The sequence below is a fragment of the Aythya fuligula genome, chromosome 6, assembly GCF_009819795.1.
Source record: "Aythya fuligula isolate bAytFul2 chromosome 6, bAytFul2.pri, whole genome shotgun sequence".
Classification (NCBI taxonomy): Eukaryota; Metazoa; Chordata; class Aves; order Anseriformes; family Anatidae; genus Aythya; species Aythya fuligula.
The window spans coordinates 33,760,385-33,785,842 of NC_045564.1; the positions used below are offsets into that span (position 1 = coordinate 33,760,385).

Genomic DNA, 25,458 nt, shown 5'->3' on the forward strand with positions numbered 1-25,458 from the left:
GATATACGTTACAGTTACAGTACCCCTGCCAAGCAGCATGGGAGAGGTAAAAGATCTTCCTAGGAGAGGCACTTCAACAGTGAAGGCAAGCTGCCTGGCAGGGGAGACTGCACAGTCTTATTTACTTCCATTAAAAATTATAGCAAAAAAGTATGTGTGTTGTCAGCCATGCTCTTTGGGAAGAGTCATCCTGAGAAAGGCCCACCATAAAGCATGCTCTATCAGGTATTCATACCATACATTTATAATATATATATATATATATATATATATGTGTGTGTGGTTTAAAGAAAACACACATGGACAAGAGGTTGTGAAAGACAGAAAAGTATCAGACTGTGCAACTGACCTGTGAAATAGATTTTCCTCTTCTAAAACAGTTATTACACACAGTACATCAAAAGGAGGGAGAGGGCTAGGGAGGAGATGAATGATCCATATTAAACCTTTTATGCTCTTTAAATTACCTTTAATTTACAAAGTCCGGTTGGATGGGATTCACAGGCCTGGCAGACTGTGTCATACAGGGTCAGCACTCTGGAATTACTGTACTGGAAGCCATCATTAGTGATCTAAATGATACAAAAATCATCCTTATAAGTAATAATGTTCCATATGGAGACTGTCTGCTCATTTTGGAGCATATACTGTTGCACCCTTGAACTGGATGCCTGCCAGCAAGATAAATTAAAGCACTTGTGAGTTGCTCTACTGCAAGCGAACAAATTGCTTAATGTTCCAAAATGGAAACTATTCATTAATAACCAAAAGATATTTTGGTACAGCTGGCATTCAACCTTTCTGATTGCTGTGTTTTTTTTTTGTTTTTTTTTTTTTCTTTCTTTTTTTTTCTGAGCACTTTTTTTTTCAATACCTTTATAGAGACTGCATATGTACTAAAGTACTACAAGGATGCCTTTCAAGGAGTTGTGAAATAAAATTAAGATATTTGGCTGAAATTTTGGACCACTTTCTTACTATATGGTAAATTAGTAAGTAATCTTGAGGAAAACAAAACAAACCAAAGGAATACATATTCTTTAGGTGGCTCTATATTAACCTCTAAAAAGTGCTAGGGTGGTTAATATCAGACAGCAACAGTCCTATTTCCATAGGAAAGTACATTAGAAGGACATTCCTGTACATGTGGGTAGCTTAGAAAGCCTTAATGTAGAATGGCAGTTTTCATATGACTGCATAAAAAAGAGTGATGTGAGTTTACATTTTAATTTAATTTTTTCCACGATAAAAATGAAAAGATGCCAGACTAATGTGGAGAGCTAACTTTTGACAAACCATTGTAACACCCCTTGAGACAGGTGAATATTAAAGAGTACTTGAATGCGAAAATACTTGTGTAAGCCTTGCAGAAAACACTGATAAACACCAGCAGGAAAGCAAAGCCCTCTCTGTCAGGTATTTTATAGTTTTTACTTCTTGCACCTCAGCCAAGCACTGACCATCCTGCTCATGTGCATTCCCCAGGCAGAGAAGGGCTGCTGTTTCCCACTGTGCAGACACTACAAGCCTCTTTGCACTTCTGCTGTTTTGATTTTCATGACATTTGTGAGAAATGAATATCTCTGTGACCTCTGTCTCCCTCAGTGACTCAAAGCAGGCAGAGCAGAGGAACTGCAGCCACAGGGGAGAAAGCGGATACAGAGCACTTCAGAAGCTCACTCAGACCAAAGGGCTGGTTGGCACAGCCTGAGCTCCACATCCCCTCATCAGTAACAGGGCCAAAAATACAAAGTTGATCAGTTAACAAATTATTTCGGTTTGCAATGTATGTTAAATCGAACAAAGATAACTGGAGGTGCAGAGAATAAAAACTTACTTTAATAAATTCCATAAAAAGCATCAATGATTATAAATTTACTAAGGATAATCTGAATGCTCATGGAACATAACACAGTTGATACTCCCACAATGTCACACATGATTGTTCTCAGCTCAAAATGCACTGCTAGCAAAGAGCATTTGTTTCTGCAGAATGCAGTACAAGTAGGTAAACAGACAGTATTCATGGGTATTCAGAGTATGAAATTCTGGAAGAGAGACAACTATGGGCTAACTTAAATTGAAATAAAATTCATTGGTATAGTTTAAGGAAGAAAATAAAATTCTTTAGTGTCATACTCAGACAAGATGCTAGAGTATGGTGTATTTTACTAAACGTAAACCCCTTTCTGAAGAAGTAAAGAACTTATTCTGCAGAGGGAAATGAGGAAGTAACAAAACAGGCAACCCCAAAGACCTGCTCTTCACAAAACTGCAGTGCTCATTGGCAGCAGGACTTCCATTAAGAATATATTATTCTTAATGCAGTTTACATTTCATTTCATCCTTTAACCAAAGCATCTAGTCTTGTCTCAGTACTAATGTAGTAATAATGGGTGAAATGGGTAGACAGGGAAAATATAAAGAGCTCTAAAATTGCACTAATTTCTCTGTCTGAAGTGACCATTGTGAATGAAATGTAACTCTTTCCTATTGGTTTTATTTTATCTACAGATTATTATGAACTTCCATCTTGGTGTCTTTTTGGAATTGGGTTCTTTTATAGTTATTTCAATTGCTTTTCCATTAGTCACCTTAGTGATGTGAAACAAATGCTCCAAAAGCACTGATGAGACCTAAGCTGGGCAAACCTCCATTCAGATTCAGTTGGCCCTTAAAAGCCAGAGACTTGCTGAGAGCTGTGCCTTGGCTGTTTTTATGTCTGTGTCATCTGGAAAGGAAGAACCTCTACTTCTGGACAAGTGCATTTCATTCATTGTAGTTATTTGTGCCCCTCATCATTGAAATAAAATTTGACCCTCATGAATGTTTTATAAGTGAAAAATGAAAGCTGTGAAGACTTGCTGAATTCAAATTCAGTTCCTGCCTCACTGACTTCCAAGCAAATATTTTTGCTACTCTTGACATATACAGGCAACGATAACAAATTGAAGATAAACCAGAGACCTGCTTCCCAAATTAGATAAGTGCCTGCCAAGCTCTGCCACCTCTTCACCCAGACATCTGCGTGGACAACCTAAGTCATCTGCTGTCCAAGTAGATGGAGCATGTACTTTGATATCTAAATGAACTATCCCAAACACCCTGATATAGACTGTGTACTTTATTAACATGCAGCAGCATGTCATGGAAGGAAAGAGCAAAATCTGAAACAAGAATACAGGAACGGATAACAGGAAAAGGCCCTGAGAAGAGCTCGGGAGGCACCCACTTCCCCAACCTTGGTAATGAAAAAAGCTTATGTGAAACCTTGCTGATTCCCCTAAAATTTGATTTCAGGGCAGGTGAGATTCTGAAAGTTGTTGGGCACTGGTGTTTCCAGAAAGAATTGTTTTGGGGTTTTGGAAAAACTTTCATTTCCATTTTAAAAGGTATATATTAATATAACCATGAAGATAAATGTTGAAGTCTTACCAGGAATTTTCTGGAGTGCAAAATTTTGCACTCATGGAAATCATTTCAAATCATTTTTTATCTTGAAAAGTTCCATCATTTTGTTCTCTGTGCTGCCACATAGGGCTCACTGCCTTTGAAACCGAGCTTTGAGCTCTGCCTTCGCAATTTATTCAGCAAAAAGATCCACAGGAGAGCCGGGATTAGCATGCCAGTGGCTGGATCGGGCTGAGGCAATTTAATTGTGCACTCACTGCCTAGCCATGAAGCTGTTTTGTTTTTTTTTGTTTTTTTTTTCCTGCAAGATTCAGAGGCAAGGGAAAGGGCAGCAGGCTCACAGGTGTGGAGATTTCCTTGAACTGAAATGCAAAAACATGTATTTTGGGAGGAAAAAAATCGAAAAATGACACAGACCTTCTCATGGCTGGAAGGCAGCAATTGAAAGCAAACTGAATCATGATATGTCTGAGGTGCATGGTAGCTAACCCGATTGTGCTGCAGGAATGGCCCCATACCCATGCAAACATGTAAGCAGTCCTTCTGGGCTACATCCCAGTCCGTTCATGTCCTTCCATCACATTTCATTTCACAACTGGGAGAGTTCAGCATCCACTATGAGAAATTTAGGAATCCTAAGCACAAGAACTGCCCTCAGAGTCTGAATGGCACCTTCTCCTGAAGGTGCAGGATCTGCCCTGGCTGATGGTCAGACTCTGTTCATCCAGAAATTTTACACACATCTCTTAATCACAGATCCCCACATTTTAAAAATAACTTACTGGATAGAAAATATGTTCTAGCAAACATCTTTCCCTTGCTCTTAACTCCATGGCCACATGTGTCCCCAGTCTGATCCACATTAGAGACAGCTATAAGGCACAGGACAGGCAGTGACAACACAGTGAAGAGACCGTTTCACGTGTTTCATTTTTACATGTGGCAATTTTCAAACCACATCTGCAGTCTTTCTACAATTGCAACATATTTTTTCTCAGCTATGGTGCATTTAAATGAGCTCAGTCTTAGCAAAGCAACCAGTCTGCAGAAAATAACCAGCCAGACTGAGCACAAGACCAAGGTTAGCATGCACAAGGTCAACAAGACACTGGTCTCCTGTAAATGTTTAGAATTTAAGTATCACCTTGGGAACAAAAGGGGCTAAAACTACAGCAGAGCTGATCCAGGATGTGTGGGTACTGCAGAGGCTGCAATTTAAGTCCATGGTTGTCCCATCCCTGCTCACTCCTGCGCTGTGCAAGCATCTGCCTTGAAACCTGGGGGTCAGAACTGCCTTGCATTTGCTTCCTAATCATGAGTTTGAGCTGGGGTTTCCAGAAATGAAATACTAATGATTAACAATTGATTAGTACAACTGCATCAATCTCAGGTGATTATGTGGAGAAGTGATTGCAATTTGCACTTTTGGATTGCTTACGAAGACACCTGTTTTTAACTCCCATTGTTTTGGTTGTGTCATGACGTTCCCCCTGCCCCCCTCAATACTAATGTGAGAATTTCTACAGGCGTCTTCGGTTCTGAGGGGATGCAAATTGCACTTTGCATTTTGATTTACCAAGACAACTGATTTCCTTCTTCTAAATCATTTCTTAGAAACATACGAAATTCCTACTTTCACTTGCCATCTTGCGAACGGCTCGTCACCGGCCACGAAGTGCACAGCCTCTGTCTCTGTGATGTTCAGGAGAGGAATTTGGCAGTCAACAGCCTCAGAGCTGAGAAAATCTGCTCGTGTTGTTTCTTGCTCTCTTGATATCCATTCGCCATTGAGATGCTACAGTAAAACAGAAGGAGAGTGCAGAAACTGAAGGCTCATATAAAGCAATTCCAGTTATCAACATATGTTTATATTTCTAATTATTAGTATACGGAATTTACAGATGATTTATTAAAAGAAGTGATGTTCCTGTAACCACAGTAAAAAGCAAGCCATGCTCCTCTATGCATGCAAGTGGCCTGTTGATTTAGGAAGGGCTGCAGCTTGTGTTTTGGATGAGCAGCTGGGACGAGACAGGTGAATGTCCTGGAGCAGCACTGTCTTTGCTCCTAGGGCTCTGCAGCCAGCTTGTGCACCTTCTGGCTCCTTCAGGTAATGTCTGCTACTTAGCAAGGTTGGCCACATAAAACATCACTGCTTTTTTAGAGCCTACACAGTCATAAGTGGGCAAGGTAGGCAAATCTCAGCTGTGTCTTGTTAGTAATGAATGGCAATCAGGCTGAATGTCTTTTATGAGGTGGATTTATGAGATGAATCCAACATCTTATGTCTGTGTGTGTGGATACTCCAAATAATTCGGTCCAAGAATTGCCTGTGTGTAGTTGTTTATAACAAAATTATAGTATGAACAGAAGAGATGGGTTTAGTAGTTATTAGAACTTCTGACTTGGTATTGAACCATGAATAAGAAAATTCACATAGGAACCTCTAACTGTATTGAGGAAGCCTTGTATTTAACCGCAACACTTAGCATTCAGATGAGTTTAGGGAAACAACCAAGCATACCCATTGCAGATGCACAAAATGAGAAATAATATTGTGATTTCAAGCTTCACTGGACTACAGTGCAGCTGAACCAAACAAGAGTTAAACAAAACCCCATGGAACAAATTGGCAGGAAGACACAGCTTTGAATTTCTAAGGAATCAGTCCTGGAAAGGGCAGAACTGCTTCATCTCCCCCCAGCTCATGGCAAACACATTGGCAATGGGATCTCTAGGTATTCACATCCTGCTGCAGCAGTGACTGGCACTCAGCACCGTTCAGGGTTTAATATAAACATGTCAAAGTCTGACCATAGCACCAATAATTGATGAGTCCATGGGAAGATACTTACAATTAGCCTGGTAACCTCACAGTGCAGGTTGGGGGAATCTGTGAAGCCGAAGCCGAATACTCGGGTCCTGGTGCAGTCCGAGGTACGGATGTCGCAGAGGCCCCCATTCTCCAAGCCCGTGATTTCCAAAGCTTGCTCTGAAAAGGGGAGATAGATATAATGCTTTAGAAACTAACACATGCAATTCCCTTCTGCTTTATCAGAGATGGCATGGTTGTCACTGTTCCTGGGTTTGTTTCATTTCTTTTTGTTGGGTTGTTCTCCTGCAAATTTCTCTTGGGAAGAGGAACAGCAGTTGTCAAACTGGAAAGCAGCAAACCTCCATTAAGCAATTGCACCGTGCACCAAATACTGCAAGCTGGGCATTATACAGCTTGTGGGATCAATTACAAAGCTGTGGCTTCATGATAAAATGCCTTCAGTGGTAATGCTTTTGCTAACAGGTGAGCAGGAGGAGCGCAGCTGGGAGGACAGGGTGTCATGACATAGGTTGGAAGAACATGAAGGTGGGCAGTGGAAGTGTCTGAAGACAGCTGTGCCACCAGACTCCTCGTAAGGTGGAAGAGCTGTGTAAAAGACATTTCTTTTTTCTAAAGCTGTGGATGTAACAAAATCAATGGTCCTCAAAGGAATGCTTGCTTTGAGGGTTAAGTCTTTAATGTGTGACACTCAGCTCTGTGCAGTGTCAGCATGAGGATTGTGCACCACCTAAGTTTCACTTAGATCCTATTTTTGAGGCTTTAAGTAGGCCTTAAGTGATGTACAGCCTGTGCTGTCCCCCTTACAAGGCTGAATCTCACCCATTACTGTTTTTAAAACGTTTTATGATTCTCAGGTAAATTTTCATTTCTGTTCTGTCATGCTTTGGGTATTTATCATTTAAAATTGCTCATTGCTTTCATGTTGGGGTAATTTTTGCAGTCAAAATGCAAGTTAATTGAATGGCAGAATTCACATCTTCAGCAAAAATGTGATTGGGTAGATGTTTGCATCAGCACAGATACTTGGATAGCACAACACTCAGAAGGTCTCTAACATCCTCCAACAGCCAGTCAGGACCATGGTTTCATATTGTCCGTGGTAATATTTGTAGCTGTAACGGTCAGGAGAAGCCACTATGGTGACAATGCAAAACAGAAGATTTCCTCCTTCTTTCCTGAAAATACTTAATAGCAGGGACATAACCAGGAGCCCTGGGAGGCATGTTATGCACCAGCACTGTGTACTGCAATCTATTTTCTCTACTCCAGGATAAGTAGAAGCTGCAAAGTTTTTCCAGTTCCCTGTCCCATCACCATTGCTCTGGAAAAGCAATAGTACCCATCAATTTTATCTGATCTTTAGCTTATCTAAACCAGAAGCTCTGTGTCACCTATTATTTTAATGGTACATTGGCTCAGTTCTGATTCAAGGGGCAAAGTGCCCTTAGCTGAGATGAAAACCTTCCCCAGTACCTCGCTGTTCCTTTAGGGCTCTGCCATTTAAGCTGTAACTAGGATGAATGCTGTTTAAACATTGCCAAATTGCAACCCATAACAACATCGCTGCATGACCCATTTTTCCAGAGAAAGGAAGGAAAGCAACATAAATGTGAAAAATAGTGAAAAGATTTTTTTCTGTATGTCTGAAATGTTGAATTGCTTTTATTTATTTATTTATTTATTTTGGTTAAAGATTTTATTGCAGCAGTATTAGAAGCACTGCTGAACACTTTGCAATATTTACAAGAAGAGAAATGGTTTACAGCTTACCAGCATTCATCAGTTAGTTGTGGATTCCTGTAATGTACAAAAATATTAGTCAGATGTAGTGAATAGTTTTGATAAATTGCCTTCTTCTGTGGTTAGTGCATAAAAATAATAATAAAAAAAGCTTCATTATGTTTTTCATGAGATTTTAATAGCTCCCCCCACTAGTACTGAGGTAGCTGAGATTGCATTAACATTTTCATTATCATTGCAGATTTTCAAGCTTCCGTGGGTGAAGTAAAATCCCGTAACTTGGGAGCAAGCGAGGCACAGGAGCAGCTTCCTGCAGCCATTCCTCTTCCAGGGCCATGCTTTCAGGCTGGTTTCTCCTTGATGAGCCCTGCATGCTGCCCACAGGGTTTCTTACATCTTTATGTGCATCCTGGCACTACTGTGACACTGCTGTGTTGGGGCCAAGGCAAAATTACCCAACTTCAATGCTCTTTGCAATGACTTACAGTATCAGCACGTTTCATATTTTCTTCACTCAAACCGTGCCGTACACACTTGTGTGCAGCATCTTTAAATCGATCTAAATCTGGACAAAATACATTCCCTTATATGCTGTGGGTATCTTCTCTCAAGATTGGCTGTATTGTGGGTCAATCAGGATGAAAACTAGATTATTTTTTTCTGGTGGAAGGGGTGAGAAGTTCATGGAAGAAAAAAATCACTGTGTATTTCTGTGGTTTGATAAAGGTGATCTTTTCTTTGAGTGGGCTTTTTTCTGTTCCCTCAGCCATCTGTTTCCAGACATTTTCATCTGGGAGTGCTCTAAAAGGGGTAATAAGCAGTGCGGTGGTGTAGGAGACCACATTTATGCTAATTCTTTATTCCTTTATTTCTGATGTGGTGGTGAGAAGCTGGTGGAGTCCCCGTGGGGATTTTTACAAAGGGTTTGTGTGGAGAGTGCTGGAAAGAGAGGAAGGAGAGGGAGAAAATCTGATGGAAAGGGAAATTTTATGGCTCATTTTAAAACAAATGGTTACTAAAGTTCAGACTTCAGACCTTGGTATAGGCAGTACTCCACTTTTAAAAAAATGTTCATTAGTTTTAATCTAACTCTTTTTTGAAAATGAGATAACATTTAATGGATGTAGGGATTTTAAGCGTTTATTTTAACATGGTTTTCTGTCTGTCTTTCACTCTGTTATCCGTTTTTGGCATATATGAAACCATTTCATCCACATGTGAAAGAGGAAACATCAATGGCATTAACTTTGGAAAACTCTGGCAGTCGGTTGCTGGGTACTCACCCATATATTCCTGCTGTTGCTGGGGGAAGCACAGCCAGAGCTCTGCTGTTGCTCCTTGCTTCCAGTGTTAGGGAGGGGAAACTATTAAGCTTATGCATGACATATGCTTGAGGGAAACAGAGGTAGGCGTGTGAAAGGAAATATTAGAGAACCTAAAAAAAAAAAAAAAAAAAAAAAAAAAAAGTAGAAAAAGAGCTGCAAGTAGTTCAGAAAAAAATGATGAGGAGGAAGACGGAAGCAGAGGAGAGAGCTGGGAGAGCTCACAAAGGTGAGAGTAAGGGCAAAAGTGCAGGTGCTCAGAGAAACTGGAGGTCATGGAGACATGGGAACTGATGTGTGATTTCTGTGGTGGGGCAAGCTAAAGAGGTAGGAGACAGATCTGCAGGAAATCAGGTGGTGTACAGAGCAAGTTAGTGCAAAGTATGACCTGTTTGAACATAAATAATTTATCTTTAGAGGTATGAATGCTGAAATATAATCTGGAAGAGATACTCCTCCTTGTTTTCTCTGTATGGCCTATAGGCCAAAAATGTGCTTTGAATATTACTGCTAAATAAAGAAACAAAGCTAAGGGTAGCACTGGGACTGGGATGGATTTAAAAAAGCACAGTCATGTTACAAAGGAGATTTTAAGAAGCTGTGTGTTCACATTCACTAGCTCAGACATGGGTACCTTGAAGTATTTCTAATGCCTGGTGTGCACACACAGAGTAACCACCCCTGAAATGCAGCTCTTGCCTGGTAGACACATTAGGACACTGTGAAAAACAGCTGGAGATGTTGGAGAAATGTAAAAGAAAATACCAGTTTTTAATTAAACTGCCATGGAACAAGAAGGAGAGAGGACTTTGTGCTTAAATGTTTCATCTAATAGGTCTCCGATATCTTGGGTAATTAAAGAGAGGTACAGGTTCAATCCCAGTTGGTTTGTAATGTTTGCTGCATGCCTCCCTCATGAAGCAGGGAGCCCACCCAGTCCCACTGCTTCACCCACAGAAGGAGTTTGCAGGAAGGATCAGTAAGTTCAGAGCTGCTGGCAGTGCTGACAAAGCACATTCTTTCTGGAAGCATTTACATGAGTCAAACTTGAGAAGGAGCACAGGCTACATAATAGACTTAAAAAAAAAACAACAAAAAAAAACAAAAAAAAAAACAAAAAGCAAAAAAAAAAATGCATAAATACACAATTTGTTTTATAGGTATTTGTTATAGCATCTTATATCAATAATATGTATGCACAAGCATGGAAGCGAAATGTAGACATCTGACACAAAATCGAGAATTTTATAAAACTACACTTACTGAAGTCTTAGTGATGGATAGATACAGTTTATGTCTGGTTTCCACTTTTCAATAGAAATATATTCTAGCACAAATAAACATTCTTCTGCAGTGTTTGTGTAACTTTGGGCTGGACCAGCAGAACCAAAATGAAAACTGGCAATAAATTTGTTTAGATAAAGAGAAGGGAATAGACTGCCTTGCTTTTCTTGGTTGGGGTGGTAAATAAGCAACCGAGGTCAAGAAAAGCAAATCAAGCACCAGATCATAATAAGCATTTGGTATGGCTGTGTGAAATAAAAAATAAAAAAATTGTCTGTGTTAATAGTCCAATACAATATTTATAAAGCAGGATATGGTTTTTAGAAACATGTGAGTGCAGACAGACCAAGCTCACTTTGCTTGGTCCTGATGTGGCTGGTTCCAAGCCAGCCCTGTGCTAGAAATCATCTTGCTGTCTGAGCAGGCTCTGTGCCAGAGATTGCTGGAGTGGCTGTGGACACCTGGCTATTGCAGCCCTGAGGGTTCTGGGTCAGGGCTGACTGATGTTCAGTTATCTCGCAGCTTGGACAGAGTCTGAATCTGCTTCCTTTCAAACACATGAATAAATATTGCATTTATTTACTGTGTAGGGTTATTACAGCAATCATATCCACAACTGCTGAATGCATTACTCTGGAATTCATGGTGTCCCTAAACCAAAGCTCATTTGAAATGCCTCCCTAAGAAAAAAGGGCTAGCAATTTTATGCTTTTTTGAAGGCTTTTAGCACATCAGTGACCTCTCTGGCTTCCAGATGAGGTGTTTGTCCCTGCTTCCAAAACCAGTTCTCAGCACGACAATATTTTGGGTCGTGCTGGATGGCAATGAAAGGTAGCCAAGACCTGTTATCTGAAAAGAAAAGTGAGTCCATTCTGAAAGTCATTCTCTTGTAAATGTAACATTTGACTAAATCTCCATTTACCTGCCAATCTTTCAACTAACCAAGCTAACCTTAAAATCTTCTGGTTTTCCCATGTCAAACCAGCAATCAGTGTCAGACACCTCAGTGAGAGCAAGAGTAAACCCTGGCAGAGTATGGCAAAGGTGTTTTGCAAGTACTTTAACTCACTGCTTGCAAGAAATGGACAGGCTCAATTTCACACTGAAAGAATCACTGTGCTGCAACAATATGGTAGATTATTTTTGCTTTAGAAAGCTCACTATGACATTTTATGTCTATTTGATATCTTCTATTTTTAAAAGGCTTACTAGCAATTTACTTCAGCAATAGAAGGGGAAGAGAAGTTAACTATAGAATATTGCCTCTTTTCTAGATAGCCCTGACGGGTGGTAAAATATAAGATTGGATTGCACATTCACAGTGCTTACTGTCCTACCTAAAGCAGATCTCATTGTCAGTCACTTGAAGACACTTCAGAGCAGGACCCCGGGCAGCAGTGCTCCACGTAATAGCTGCAGTGATGGAACTCCAAGGGATTTGGGCAGGTGTCATCATGGTCCTTATGCCCATGCTAGCACCCAACTGGTTGTTTTTAGTAATTTGTCCATCTTTACATTTACTGAATCAGAGGGAGAGCTGGTTGTTACGAACAGTTTTTTATCCACGGTTGCTTGAATATTCTGCGCTGGTAGATTGTGGGTTGTTTATACAAAATAAAGCACAGTATAAAGAAGTTTCTACTGAATTTTTGCTTTAGGTCAATTTAAATCATACCTTTTAACATTTAGTAGGTTTTACCTCTATAGCTCATAAACAGACTTAAATTTGTTATTTATTGTGTGTACGTGTGTGTGAGTATTTGAAGAAAGAGGTTGTTTGTTCAGAGCTTTTTGTTTTGTTTTGGATTTAACAAGATTTAAGGCTGAAATTTCCTGCAGTGCCTGAAAACAGCATGGTGTAAAGAAGTTATACACATGCATCTGGATTGCCTGGCTTTGGTCAGTTTAAATTAAACCTATAATTTTGTAAACTTTTCTAGCATTTAATTCTATATATTTCAGAAAATGGTTTTGTTTTGCTACATGTTTCACTGAACTGCTCTCACTGCTTTGCATTAAAGCAAATAAACTAATCACCAGAAAAGACTAATCTTCTTGATCTGATTTGCAGGAAATGGTATGGATCACTGAGCATGCAACCTTCCATGTCCCTTATCATGAGGATTTGGTATCCTTTTAAAATGCTGTTTCTATTGACTTTGTAGCTATCAAGCTAATAGCACTCTTCCAGCTCAGCCAGGTCTGTGCTTTGAATGGAAAGAACTGGGAGCTAAACCAGTAGATTAAGGCTGATATTGATGTTTGTTTTTTTTTTTCCAGATGTGTTCATCACATCTGCACTATCAAAAAGTGAACTAAAATGGCTATGAAAAGAAGAAAAGCTTCAAAACTATCATGAAGCTTGTCAATTCCTGAGAATTACCCACAAAACTCTAGGCAGAAATATGTTTTATGTGAGAGGAAAAGCCTGTCTCCATCCATATAAAATAGAGTACAGGGGTGTCAATCAGGGGATATCAATGATAGGTTGGGCTAGGTTCAAATCTTTTTTTCTTTTAGTTTTTAATTATGCTTCTTTTATAAAGCTTGTATTTTTTAAACAGCAACCCTTTATATTATTATGTCGTAACAAAACATTTTGTTCAGAGATTCATAAAATATGTTCTTAAAATACAACAATGTTCTTAAAATATGTCAATGGTATTTTCAAACACAGGTAAGTCCTACATTCAAAATATTATGTTTGAAAATTTCATAGTGAGTCACTTCACAACTTTGTTGTTTATTCATTTTGCCTTTATAATTATGCCCACAAATACTACCTTTGTTTCTAGCCTGAAAAGAATATATTGGAGTTAATTTTTAGAGTCCAAATATACAGGAACTAGTTGTTTAAATAACTTAATTTATATAGCATGCTATTATTAGCATTAGTTCATAGCTTGTTCATAATTAACTTAGTAATTTACGTAGTAGTAGTGGTTAAAAGATGAAGATCATGCCTCTGTAGATGTCTGGGAGAAAGAAATGGTGTGTTTTCTAAATAAACATTTTAAATGTATATTTTTTTTGTTTCCCTCGTCCCTAGGTTCACCTAGGAAAAAGCTGGATAACTGAAGCCAATTATATTTTGAATTATTTAATATGTGTTTTCATATTTATTCTTTATCTATTTTCCAAGATGATCAGGCAAGCTGAGGAAAAAATGATACTATGTGGAGATAATAACTCTCAAAATCATGGTTTCAATTTTCAAGTTATATAGAAACTTTTTTTTTGCAAAGCATTGACATCTCAGTGAAAATTCCTTCACTTTTTTAATGTCATCTTGAAGGAAGTAAGAATTTTATCATAATGTCCCTAATATCTAGGTAAAGAATTCAATCCCAGTGACATGGAAGCAGTGTACTAACCGTTTCATGTGATAGATCTGCATGAAGTGCTTTACAGAAATTATTACTGAAGAAAAGTGTATTTGACAGAAACAGTTGTATCAACTTCTAAACTAGAATCTAAAACCACTGCCTCACTTACTGTCCAGCTGTTACCAAATTAACAAGCATATATTCAGGGGAACATGGTAGGCATGGACATAGGAAATTTTCAGACCTCCTCCTTCAGTTGGCTAGATAAGAAAACTCAGAATTGTGGGACAGATAAGGCAATAATCAATATGAGCAAAAAGAGAAAAGGCACATTTATGAAAAGAGACCCTTTTCCTTGATATCTTTTTCTTGATAATATAAGTAATCAAAACTAATAGTAATGGTGACTTTGCCAACACTTCATCCATAGAAGTCAATGGAATTATTATAATTAATTAAGATATTTAGACAATTAAGGACTACAACTTAAGCCCTGTGATTTAAGAACCCCCCCCCCCCTTATTATTTGAAAAGAAAAAAGCTTTTAAAAGAATAATAAAATAATAACGTTTTAAAATTTCCATCTTTTTGTAGTAAAAGTACTTTCTTTTGGCCAGAAAAGTTTAATAGTAGTAACTATAGTGTTCACTTCTCTTACAAGCATGTTTGATGCATCTTTTGAAATATAATTTTGAAAAATTGACACAATTAGTTGTTAAAACATACATGTATTGCATTCTCACTGCCATATAACGTGATTTGCCAAATCAGCCAAGAGCTTGTTTGTGGATATTTGCTTATTTACTAATCTAAAGACAAATTTAGGAAAACAACAATACAAACAAACGAAACTAATCATTCAATGCCTGTAAAGAGGATCAGATAGAAATTCCATAGTTTCAGGTATGTTTCTATTTCTGAGGTGCATATGGTGATATCAATTGCTGTAGTTCTTCCCTGAAGATCTCATGCCAGCACTGCAGGCCGGTGAGTAGAGACAGAGGCTACCACCTCTACATACACCAAGTAGTATGTTACTCTGTAGCTATCTTAGTGATTTAAAAAATTAACTGCTTTGAAAAGTCTAGTATGCATTTTATTCTATGTATAGTCTAATTTATGCATGGAAAACTTATATTGACCCAAAACATCCTAATGGCTCCTTCTGCACTGTTGTGATGTATCATGCTGACAAAGCACATATTACATGTGTTGAGAAGTAACCATTTACCTGACAGACTAACAGCCCTTAAATAATCATTATGGCACCATGATCTGGAGTTTAAAGACTGCTGAACTGATAGAAGTGGAAGAAACATATTTATTACAAAGTCAATATGTTCCCATGCAAAACCTCAAAAGCAGATGTTTGACTTAGAGGACTCAAATACTCTGTCCCCTTTCATCTGAGGATCTCAAAACAATTTAAATCCTATCTTTAAATGGCTCCCGTATGTTTCATCCTCAAAAAATAGGAATTATTCTTAGAAATCAAACACAATTGTATAAACATCAAGATTTCTACATGTATAGTACTTATCTCATGAAGTCCCTGTCTTAGGACAGTAATAGCAGACCTTGTGCTGCTACTCAATATAATTTTATTTTAAAGTATTTTGTGCTTTAATTACAACATACGAAGAAATCCAGACAGGGCTATACAATCATCCTAAAAATAACAGGATAAAAAATTCATGTATCGGCTGTTTTGGATAGGTATAAGGCACCTGCTTGGTTGTGGTTCACAGCTCTGAAAATGCTCTTGGATTCACAGAACTTCCTAGTAAAAATACCCTAATAGGCAGATACCTATTTTGATATGATAGTGGTATACCTGTAAGCATGATAGGTAAGCATTAACTTCCCATCTTCTCGCTATACTTTTTGCTCACTTTTTTCTTTGCTGAACTTTTCACATAGAAATTTAAACTTCAAGTGTCATTACTTCACTGAAACTAATTTGTCCTTATTATTCCTCATTACCTTTTATCTTGTAATTGCTCTTTAGAGCTTCATACAATCTGCATATTACATTCCTCTATGTGTGCTTTACTAGTCCTGATTTATTTATTTTTTTATAATCAACATGGTCAATATATACAAATGGTAAGCACCAACCTGATTTGCTATCCACAGTAATTGGATTCTGCATTTAATTACAGGTGGTAATGACATTTTAAGCACCTTATACAGGTGTTGGGGGGTTTTATGAAATGTTAAGCAACATTAAGAAAGTCTAAGCTTCTGGAGCATTGCCAAATTTCAGAGGTGCCTTTCAACTCCAAATTGCAGTTTTCATGGGAGGATAATTATAGCTCTGGCCACCTGGACCGCTCCTGCTGGAGGCAGGCAGAGAGGGGGAGTACAGCTCTCTTCTCTCTTTCTCCATTTTTTCCTTGTAAAATATTCCAAATGTGCTATGGGTTGTATTCTGATCCCTAAAAATACTGCATTGCCATGTTTTCTGTGTATGTGTGTGTGAGGTTGTCAAAACCAGTGGTAGAACACATTGTTATGTATTGGCAGTGTAGCTGAGATTGGGTGACCTTGGAAAAGATACTTGAATTATATTGATGGCCTCCTTGATCTTGGGGGAGGTTTAATTCATGTATAAAAATCCAGCCTAAGAACATTAGATGAAGATTTGTTTTGGAGCTAATGGGAAAATATATGGCCAGAAAAGGGAGTTGCCTTCTCATTCATTATTCATGTAGCTTTTCCTGGATAGTAACTATTTCCTAATAGTGGAATTCAAATATTAACATTCCAAAATCAATATTCATTTTTTTTTTTTCTGTTTCTTAGGTCCTGTCTTTTTAAAAGAAATCAAGAGAAGCAGCAGTTTTATATGTCCTGCAGAAACCTAATTTGGGTCTTAATTTCTACTCCTTTTCTTCCCTTCCTACAGAATGTGTGCTTATTAGCAAAAAAGCCTAAAGGCTTATCCTGCTTGTGCTTGCACAGTGATGACTGCCTGCACACTGCCGGACAGGTCAGGATGCCCGAGCTGTCAGTTAGGAAGCTCAAGCTGTTCCTGTTAGAAGATGCGGCTTTATTTCTGAGATTAATCTTAATTCTTTATCTCTAATAGCATTTTCTGGTGTGAAATCCTGGCTTTAGTGACGCCAGCAGGACTTCAGCTCTGAGGACATCCAGTCTTTTGAACTGTTGTTTAAGAAACACATCATTATTCTATGATACCATAGTACTTTTGCTTACAAATTGGTGTTACATCACACGCTGTCTGTGGAGGACATTTCTGCCAGTGAAATGTAAAAACAAGCAGATATCTTAAAAGATTGTTGCTGATAAAACTCTAAAATCAAGAACAGCTAAAGGTGAAGCTCACACTTATGTGTTTCTTGTCTATACTGAATTAGCTAGCTGACCTTTCTTAAGTATTATAAAGTCCAAGTGATTGGAGTGCCTGAGCTAAGATTTTATTTCTCCTTGTAGGGCATCTGAACTCTGGATGCATTGCTTTGCATTGTATTTCTAAGATCAGGTACTTTTATAGATACACAGTTTCTGTATTGTTACATAGAGAAATTGAAAATATATATTCTACATCACTCAGAAATGAAATCATAAATAGACTGTAATACATGAAGCTCAGTACAGTTCATCACACTGACTCACTCTAGAACATGGCAGTACTTTTCCCTCTCCTTTGTTAATGCTGAAACCAACTTCTCTTGCAGAGTCCCCTCTCTAGAGATTTGCATTTCCCTAAGCCAAAGACAAAGGAGAAAGTTCTGCAAATCCAGTTTGCCAGCTGTTACCTAGTTTTCTTTTAATTTTCTGGGAATATTTTTCTCCCCAGTTTTGCTCAAAGAGTACCAAAAGACACATCCTGTTCTCATTTTCTTCTTTATCAAATATGCTTTTGGAATCTAGTATAAAGAATGAAAACTAAATTATCTAAATTAAATTATTGACCCTTCTGTAAGGACATAACAGCATTTCAAATGCTTGTCCCAGAGACTCCTAATGCTGGAGAAGGTTACTTAAGGGGGCTGAATTCTGACTATGTTTTGGACCTCCTTGCAGATCATTGATTTCCAAAAACATTGCAGCCAGCTCAGTTTCCAGGGTCCAAAGCTCTGACTTAGGGCTGTCATAAGGTAAGCATAAAACTTCTGAGGTAAATGAGAAGCTGTGGAGTAATTTGGACTCAGACATTTTTAATGGGCCTCTGTCATTACTTGTGTGAAGAGATGTTCTCTAACATTGAGGTCACAAATACATGCAATATATGCAGAAATAACATTCAAAGATTGTTGCACAGACACAAGATCAAATACTCAGAAGTCAGTAAAAGAGAAAAGATAGTTTAAATCACTGGTATTCACTAAAATCTTGGTGAGCATCCACTGAACATCCTAAGTTAATTTTCAGAGCTCTGTTCCCCAGATGAAGGCAACCTCATTAAACAGGATGACAATCTCCAAACTGTTACTACTGACATTAGGGGAAATTTGCACTGCCTCCTACTCATCCATCATTTGGAAGAGCTGAGAACTGCTTGGGCAACATGCTTTGGGAAGAGTGGAGCAAGAGCAATTTACAGATTCAAAGGTAAATATTTTTCAAAGTGTTTTCTATTTGTGGAAGCCATGTTGCAGAAGATATTTGCAACTCTCTTGATCACTGCCGCTCCCATTTGTAAATATTGTGATATCTTAGGTAAATTTGGTCAGTAAATGATCTTCTTCATTTCTAGTGTCTTCATTTTGGGGGAAAATAACAACAAACCCAGTGAAATCCAGCCAAACAAAACCCAGATTTTTTTACTAAAGAGGATCCCTTCTTTACCAAACAAACTGTCAAAAATGTTGCCAACTGTTTTCCAGATGTTGATGTATTTTTTTCAGTGGTCTGTGGGCAAAAAAAGAAAAACTTAAAAGCTGTATTTACTTAAACAGCTGATTTTTAATCCCAACTTTCCCATTTTAATGAGAAACAGATTGCAAAGTATTTTGAATAAATATTTTCTTTACGAAGTGGAACACACAGTGAATTGCTAAGTAAATTTATTGTCTGCATGAACATTTGGGAAACAGCAGCTCCTCTTGAACACCCTTATTTTCATACCTAAAACAGCTCAGAGTTTTCCACAGGTTATAGGGTATATCCCATGGACTGTGCTGCATGTTCAGGGCTTTACCCAGTACAAGTTGGTAGAGAGACTACAAACAGAAAAAATATATATCTGTATTTGGCAGAGAAGATTTTAGCAATTGAAGTGAATTTTACCAGCCTTTATAAAAGTCTGTTATGACATTTTGATTTTTGGTTTTGCTTTTCTTCCATACAAGTGTGTAAGTTCCCATGTATATCCAGGATGTGGAATACAGCATGAGTGATTGTTGTCATCTCTCTGGAGGTGGACTGCTGTTGATGAGAGGGCAGCATATAATCTCATTAGTATGGTAGGAGAAAAGAAAAATGAATGGTAAATATGCACCAGGTCAGGTGCACCCTTGGGAAGACATGTCTGCGCATCAGAGTTATCCCACTACCTGTTCCTTCAGAGCAAAATGAATACTGGTAGCTCAACATGGTGATTTCTACTACATTTTGAATTCATGGTTTCTCTTCTGAGCTCTCTTTACTTATCTAGAAAGCATTCTTTTCCTCTTGGGTACTAATTATTAATTTGTTTCATTGGTTTTATTGAATACAAAATAATATTTGTACTTTAAGTCGGTAGAAAATGTTTCACAAGTTTTAGTTAAAAACAAACAAACAAACAAACAAATACAAATTCTTAGTTGCAGCTAGAAAATGTGCACTGCAGCTCAGAGAGGGCTTTGGGAAGGTGACTTTAAGCCACAATATAGAAAATTATAATAAGCTATAATACGCAACAGACATGGATCATTTTACCTATTTGAGTCTACTTTTTGACTTGGTAAATGGTTTGGGTGAAGTGCCCTCTGCAAAGGCAGCATTATACCTCAGAACTTCCTTGCCATGCAATAGCTGAGTGTTTCTGCAATCCCATGCCTATTGGACATGGACCCAAAGTGAGGCAGTTGTCAGGTTATGGATGCAGACACTATTAAAGTCGATGTAATATGAGGTCTACAGAGTGTGCGAGAGAGCACAGTGGTCTGTTGATTTTTACATTAAATATTGCCTTGAAATGTTGGGAAAAGTGTGTGGTAATTTTGGAAAAGGGTCTCCTGTATTTTGTTAAGAAAACTGCAGCAGCAGGGAATGCTAATTTTATTGAAACACTAACAAAGGCATGCCCAGCAAATACTTTATGAATTGATGTGACGTGGCTCTTCTTGGTCCAAAGCCAAGATCACTTCCCTGGGGACCAGGCTAAGCCTGAGGCTGCTATGGCAGGGAGCATGCAACGAAAAATCTCAACATCCTCATGGCAGCTCTCACTCTGTGGAAACCAAATTGGAGGCCAGGAGAAGTGGAGAATAAATCTTTCCAGGGAAGTAGTGCTGGAGAGGGGAGGAGGGTGCTGGGAGTCTGTATCTTGACCAAGGCAGAACTAGGAACTCTTTGGAAAACTGGAGTCAATAGTTAGATTTATTTTGAACTCCAATAAACCATACTCCCAAGAGAGAAGAGTTTTGAAGCAAAGACCAACCACGTCATTGTCTTCAATGGGAGAAAAGTGAAGTAAAAGCAGTGAGAGACATGAAGCAGTCAGACCAGTGAGCAATAACAGGTCATTTGCCAAAGCTGATGTATCATTTCCCATTCCTCACTCACCATGCAGTCTCAGGCCATGTTCTGGGCTCTGGCCCTGTTTATAGTTTATGTAACAACAAAAAGACAAGGTGCCATTACTTTTTAGTTGAAAGGTCATACTGAAGTTATTTTCCACTAATCTTAGGGACTTCAGCCGTAGAAAAGCAAAATAAAATTTAAACATCCAGTCTAAGCAACTCCTCTACCCTGACTTGATATTTTTCACAGAGAAATGAAGTTAAACATTGAGTTATATATTGAACAAATACTGCAGAATTGCTCAAACTGCTTCTCAGTCCCTGATGTCAGTTGTTCTCTGTGTGAATGAGAATGAATTTTTCAAAAATTTAGGAAATGTAGAAAATGATCCTATAAATTTTAGCCTGCTATTAAAAAGAAGCAAATGTCAGGATATATTTTACCACTTCAAATCAGTGCACTGACAACATGTTTATTGTGAAGAATGTGGATAATCCTGTCCCAGCTAGTAAATGCCTTGGGTGTATCAGATGTACTGCTGAGCTCCATGGCTGTCTGAGATTTGGGTGCCTCAGCTAAGCCATAAGAGACTGACCCTGGATAGGAGCTTTGCCTGTCCTAAATACAGGATATTGTCCAGTAGCCTAAGCATTGTAGCAAGAGGCTTTCCCCCACATTTGGGATGGATGAAGGAGCACGCCTTGTTATTTCAGCTTAGCTGAAATGTTGCTTCTTAAGCTGCAGGAACCCAACTGTGTGGCTGAGTCTTAAGTACCTTTTTGTAACTTTGAGTTTAAGCTTATGTGGTTTGCTGAGGCAGGGCTTACGTTTTGAAATTAATGCGAACATTTATGTGTGTGCTTAGTTTCAAGCACTTTGAGTACTCACACTGGACTTGGATTTATCCACTGAGGGGCTGAACTGTAAAGAAGAAACAAATCTAGTAGGATAGTCACCTGTGTAAACGTAAGGCAATTCAGAAATATTTGCAGAATCAGGTCTGCAGGTTAAAGTATATTCTGTAACTATTTTATGGCTTTGACAATGTTATCTGTTCATTTTGTCATATATATATATATATACATATATAATATGGAGTTTGAAATACATTTCAAATTTTATTCTCTGTTGATGAGGGAGAAAAATAAAAGAAGTATCTGTACAGTGTTAACATGAATATTGACCACAAGGTGAGCAGGACCCTCTTTTTTGTCAGAAGCTTGCTTGTCAGCATGCTGGTGATAGATCAGATGTAAAGAAAATCACTTCTGCAAAACCAATTTGCTAAGGGGCTTGTAAAATCCATTTTTAAAAAGTTACTGAGGCAAAAAAAAAGTGAAGGACCAGCCAACCAGACATTTTGATCAGCTCTTCAAGGTCAAAAACTGATTACTAATTCATCAAATATCTTACTGGTAGCACTGTTTGAAGAGCAAACAACTCTGTGCAGATGTTCTACCTAATAACTTTAATACCATGGAAAGATGGGTAGGGTAGGAACAAACAGAATTTTTTACTTACTCTTGGCAATGCTACAATCATAGGAGCTGTGGTCTTCAAAGCATTGGCAGCCCAAGTTCGTGCATTGTCCATTGCCGTTACAGAAAGCAGGACACCGGAGAATGGTGAGGATTTCCTCCTGGGTAGCAGATGTCTGGTTTCTGACATGAAACACTTTACCTCTGCTTCTTAGCACTAGTCTTTCACATTCATTTTCCAAAAGTGCTATCAGTGCCCTCACCCAGGCCATGTCATCCTTGAGCTGCAGATCTAAAACGCATATATCAATGGCCTCATCTATTTGCTCTCCAAGGAGAGTCTTACACACCAAGCCAATGGTGGAATTTGCAAGAATTCGGTGGCAAATCTCACGAGCTTTGGCTGAGGTTAGACCGTTGGGAGTAGGCCATCCCAGTGGAAGTTTTGTCCGAATCCCTTCAAAATAATCCTCTGGGAAAAAATAGGCAAAGCTGTCTGAGTCTGTCTGGCTTGGGCTATGCAGTGGGTAAAAGGATGAGTACTCATAGTAGTCTTCTTGCCTTTTTGCTCTCTGTAGCTGTTCTGTTGGCTTGGTAAAGTTAAGGAAACCGTTGTTTTTCATGGAAACATTATGTGCAAGGGCTTTTAATCGCTCCTCGGGGCTACCTCGCTTTTTGACTGATTTAGGCAGATATCTTTGATCAAAAGACTTGGCTGACAGTTTCCCATCATTTCTTAAAGCAGACTCTTTGCCTGAGTGAGTGACAAACTCTGATGTAACATCTAGATACGGGATTGCAGAAGTGTAATCCACATTATCATAATGGCAACCAGGAGATTGAGTCTGAAAGGCATTCGGCGTGTTTACCAAGGACACAGACTTAGTGCTCTCCTTCTGACATCCGCAGTAATTTTTCCTTTGCTTCCCCTCAGAAGGTGCTGGAGTCTTGTCAAATAAACTCTTTCCCGGAGGTATTCTGGTTTAAAAATAGAGGGAGATTAGAGAGAGGAAACTTTCAACAAATTGGTCTACACTGCTAAGTAAACTTCCTTTCCCTCAGGCTGGGGGATGTATAAATTCCCAGTCTAACAATGTACTTAAGAAAATGCTTAAGTTTAATCTCTGTTTTCTTTAGTCATTTCTGTGCTGCCCTTCTTGAGATGTCCTGTAGGTTTTTTAGCACTATATTGGGACTTTTTGGTAACAGATGCTTAAGTGCTTTGCTGGAGCAGTGCCTAAGTGTGGGATGTCACTTTGCAGAACTTTTTCTTAGGTGCAGGTTGCCCTTTGCATATTACACATGAAATAAGGCCTTGGATTTGTCCCTGGTGTGACTCAGATACAGCTTGGAGAATTACAAAAAAGATATATCTGTTTCAAATACTTCATTATGAAAACTTCATTATGAAAATCATCTTTATCCATTTGCCTGGATTTTCTACCAGCTGTTTCCTCTAAGACTTGGATCACACTCTTTTTTTTTTTTTTTTTTTTTTTTTTAGTTTTTTAGTTTTTTAGTTTTTCCTTTTTAAAATACATACTTAATTTAATTTTTGGCCTTTAATGGAGCTTTCTTGGAGCTTTTCTTTGGACACAAAGCAGTTTTCTAATGATCATGGGGTTAGGCTATCATGTAAGGTATGATGATTTTTTGTCTCCCTTTTCAATTTACTCCAACTTTAATGATAAATGAACTTCAGTTTGAATAAACAGCAATGACTGAAGTTTCCCTGGAAATTTCATGAGCACAAGATCTCTTATTGATCTTATATGTGCAGTGCAAGAGGCCTGGAGTTTCACAGAAAATGATGCTTCTTGTGTCAATAGCTGGCAACTCTTTATTTCCAAATATGAAATACCACCAAAAATTTAAATTATTTTGGCACCAGTTTTGTCTTGCAGCCAGAGGGTTCAGGAAGGTGAAAGCATTTGTCAACATTTCAGAGCCAAACACTACTGTGGAAAGAAGAATTGACTTTATCCGATTTTTCCAATGTGCGGACACAGCAGAATACAGTGTGGTAAAACAGGATGCCTTTTGTGCTCACAGAAATGCACAAGCTGTTCCGTGCTCAGCACTGGCTTTCCTTCAGTCTTGGTCAATAAAACATGTTTTGCTGATTGAGGAAGTATTGAAGTGACTTCTTGTCCTTTGGACAACACAGCTTTAATTTCCAGTGGGCATCCTGCACACAGTGTTTATCCAGCCCTGACTGGTGGTGCTACCTGAAACAGAGGTGGCTCAGGCTTGCATCACAAATTAACAATAAACCTAAGGCAGCAAAAGTATTTTTTTTTCTTTAAGGGGACACCAGATAAACTGAAGACTAGGTAAATATCAGATAATAAATAAATAAAAATCACATAAAGTAATCCCAAATTGGGACAGAAACTTAAAACACAAATGAAAATTTCAACAAAATGAAACACTTTTACCTTGGTATTTTATTGAAATGAATTGTTTCACTATTTCTATGTGAATCATTTGGAAACCACTGGAAAACCCTGTTCTTCCTCATGGGCACGTACCTCGGTGAGCAAGGAAAGGCCTCCTGTCCTTTGCACAAGATAACTAGATTACCACTCCTCTTGGTTGCCCATTACAACCAAGGAAAAGCTAAAAACAAGTATTTCAGACTGAGTTGAATACTATTACAGAGAGACCAAAAGGAATAGCCGTGCTCCTGATTTCTCAATAATTGCAAAAGGTACAGAAAACTTCTTTTAGCTACTTAAAATACATGTTTTGGAATTCACCTCTGCCTTGTCCAGATGCTATTTAAGGACTGGGAGGATCTGATGTTGCTTTATTGTTTAAAAGATACATTGGAAACCTGCTGTTTTAAACAGATCTGTTTTCAGCTGCTTGAGAGTAGACGGAACCAGGGACAGAGCTGAACTGCCAGATGGTGAGCACTCAGACTAGCTTCAGGTGCTGCAGAAAGCATAGCATGCTTTAAGTGTTATTTAAAATGAAATTAAAAGCTGTGGCTGTAAAATCATTCTCCAGGTTGTGTTTTTTATTGCACCATTTCTCCGTTAGTGGATCAGAGACTGATCCAGTCTCTTCTGGAGGTAACATTAGTCTTTCCATTGGCATTGCTGGTTTTTGAATCAGGCTTCTGAAGGGTGCTTGAGACTCCATCCTTGAGAGTACTGTGAAGTTGAACTTGTCACCCATCTTGCTCTTCTCACACAGCACGAACTTTCCATTCCTTTCCTGAAGTAGCTCCATCATATGTGACAAGTACTAGAAAACTCTTTACTGTTTTATAAGTGAATTCCTGTATGTTCTGCCTTGGCTTCTGATCTTTCAACAAACATGTCTGACCATCTGCTCCCAATGTTCTTGTTAGCCTCTCT

The 25,458-nt window shown here is 38.5% G+C and overlaps 1 protein-coding gene across 1 annotated transcript in view; it reads right to left on the bottom strand.

Annotated features, from left to right (window-relative positions):
* LOC116490673 (von Willebrand factor D and EGF domain-containing protein-like) overlaps positions 1 to 25,458 on the bottom strand; it is a 141,100-nt gene that overhangs the window by 73,233 nt on the left and 42,409 nt on the right. The window contains exons 11-14 of the mRNA XM_032190065.1: positions 22,137 to 23,071; positions 6,267 to 6,403; positions 5,045 to 5,206; positions 468 to 572 (exon numbers count right to left, since the gene is read on the bottom strand). Coding sequence (XP_032045956.1) covers positions 468 to 572; positions 5,045 to 5,206; positions 6,267 to 6,403; positions 22,137 to 23,071 — 1,339 coding nt within the window. The remainder of the gene's footprint in view (positions 1 to 467; positions 573 to 5,044; positions 5,207 to 6,266; positions 6,404 to 22,136; positions 23,072 to 25,458) is intronic.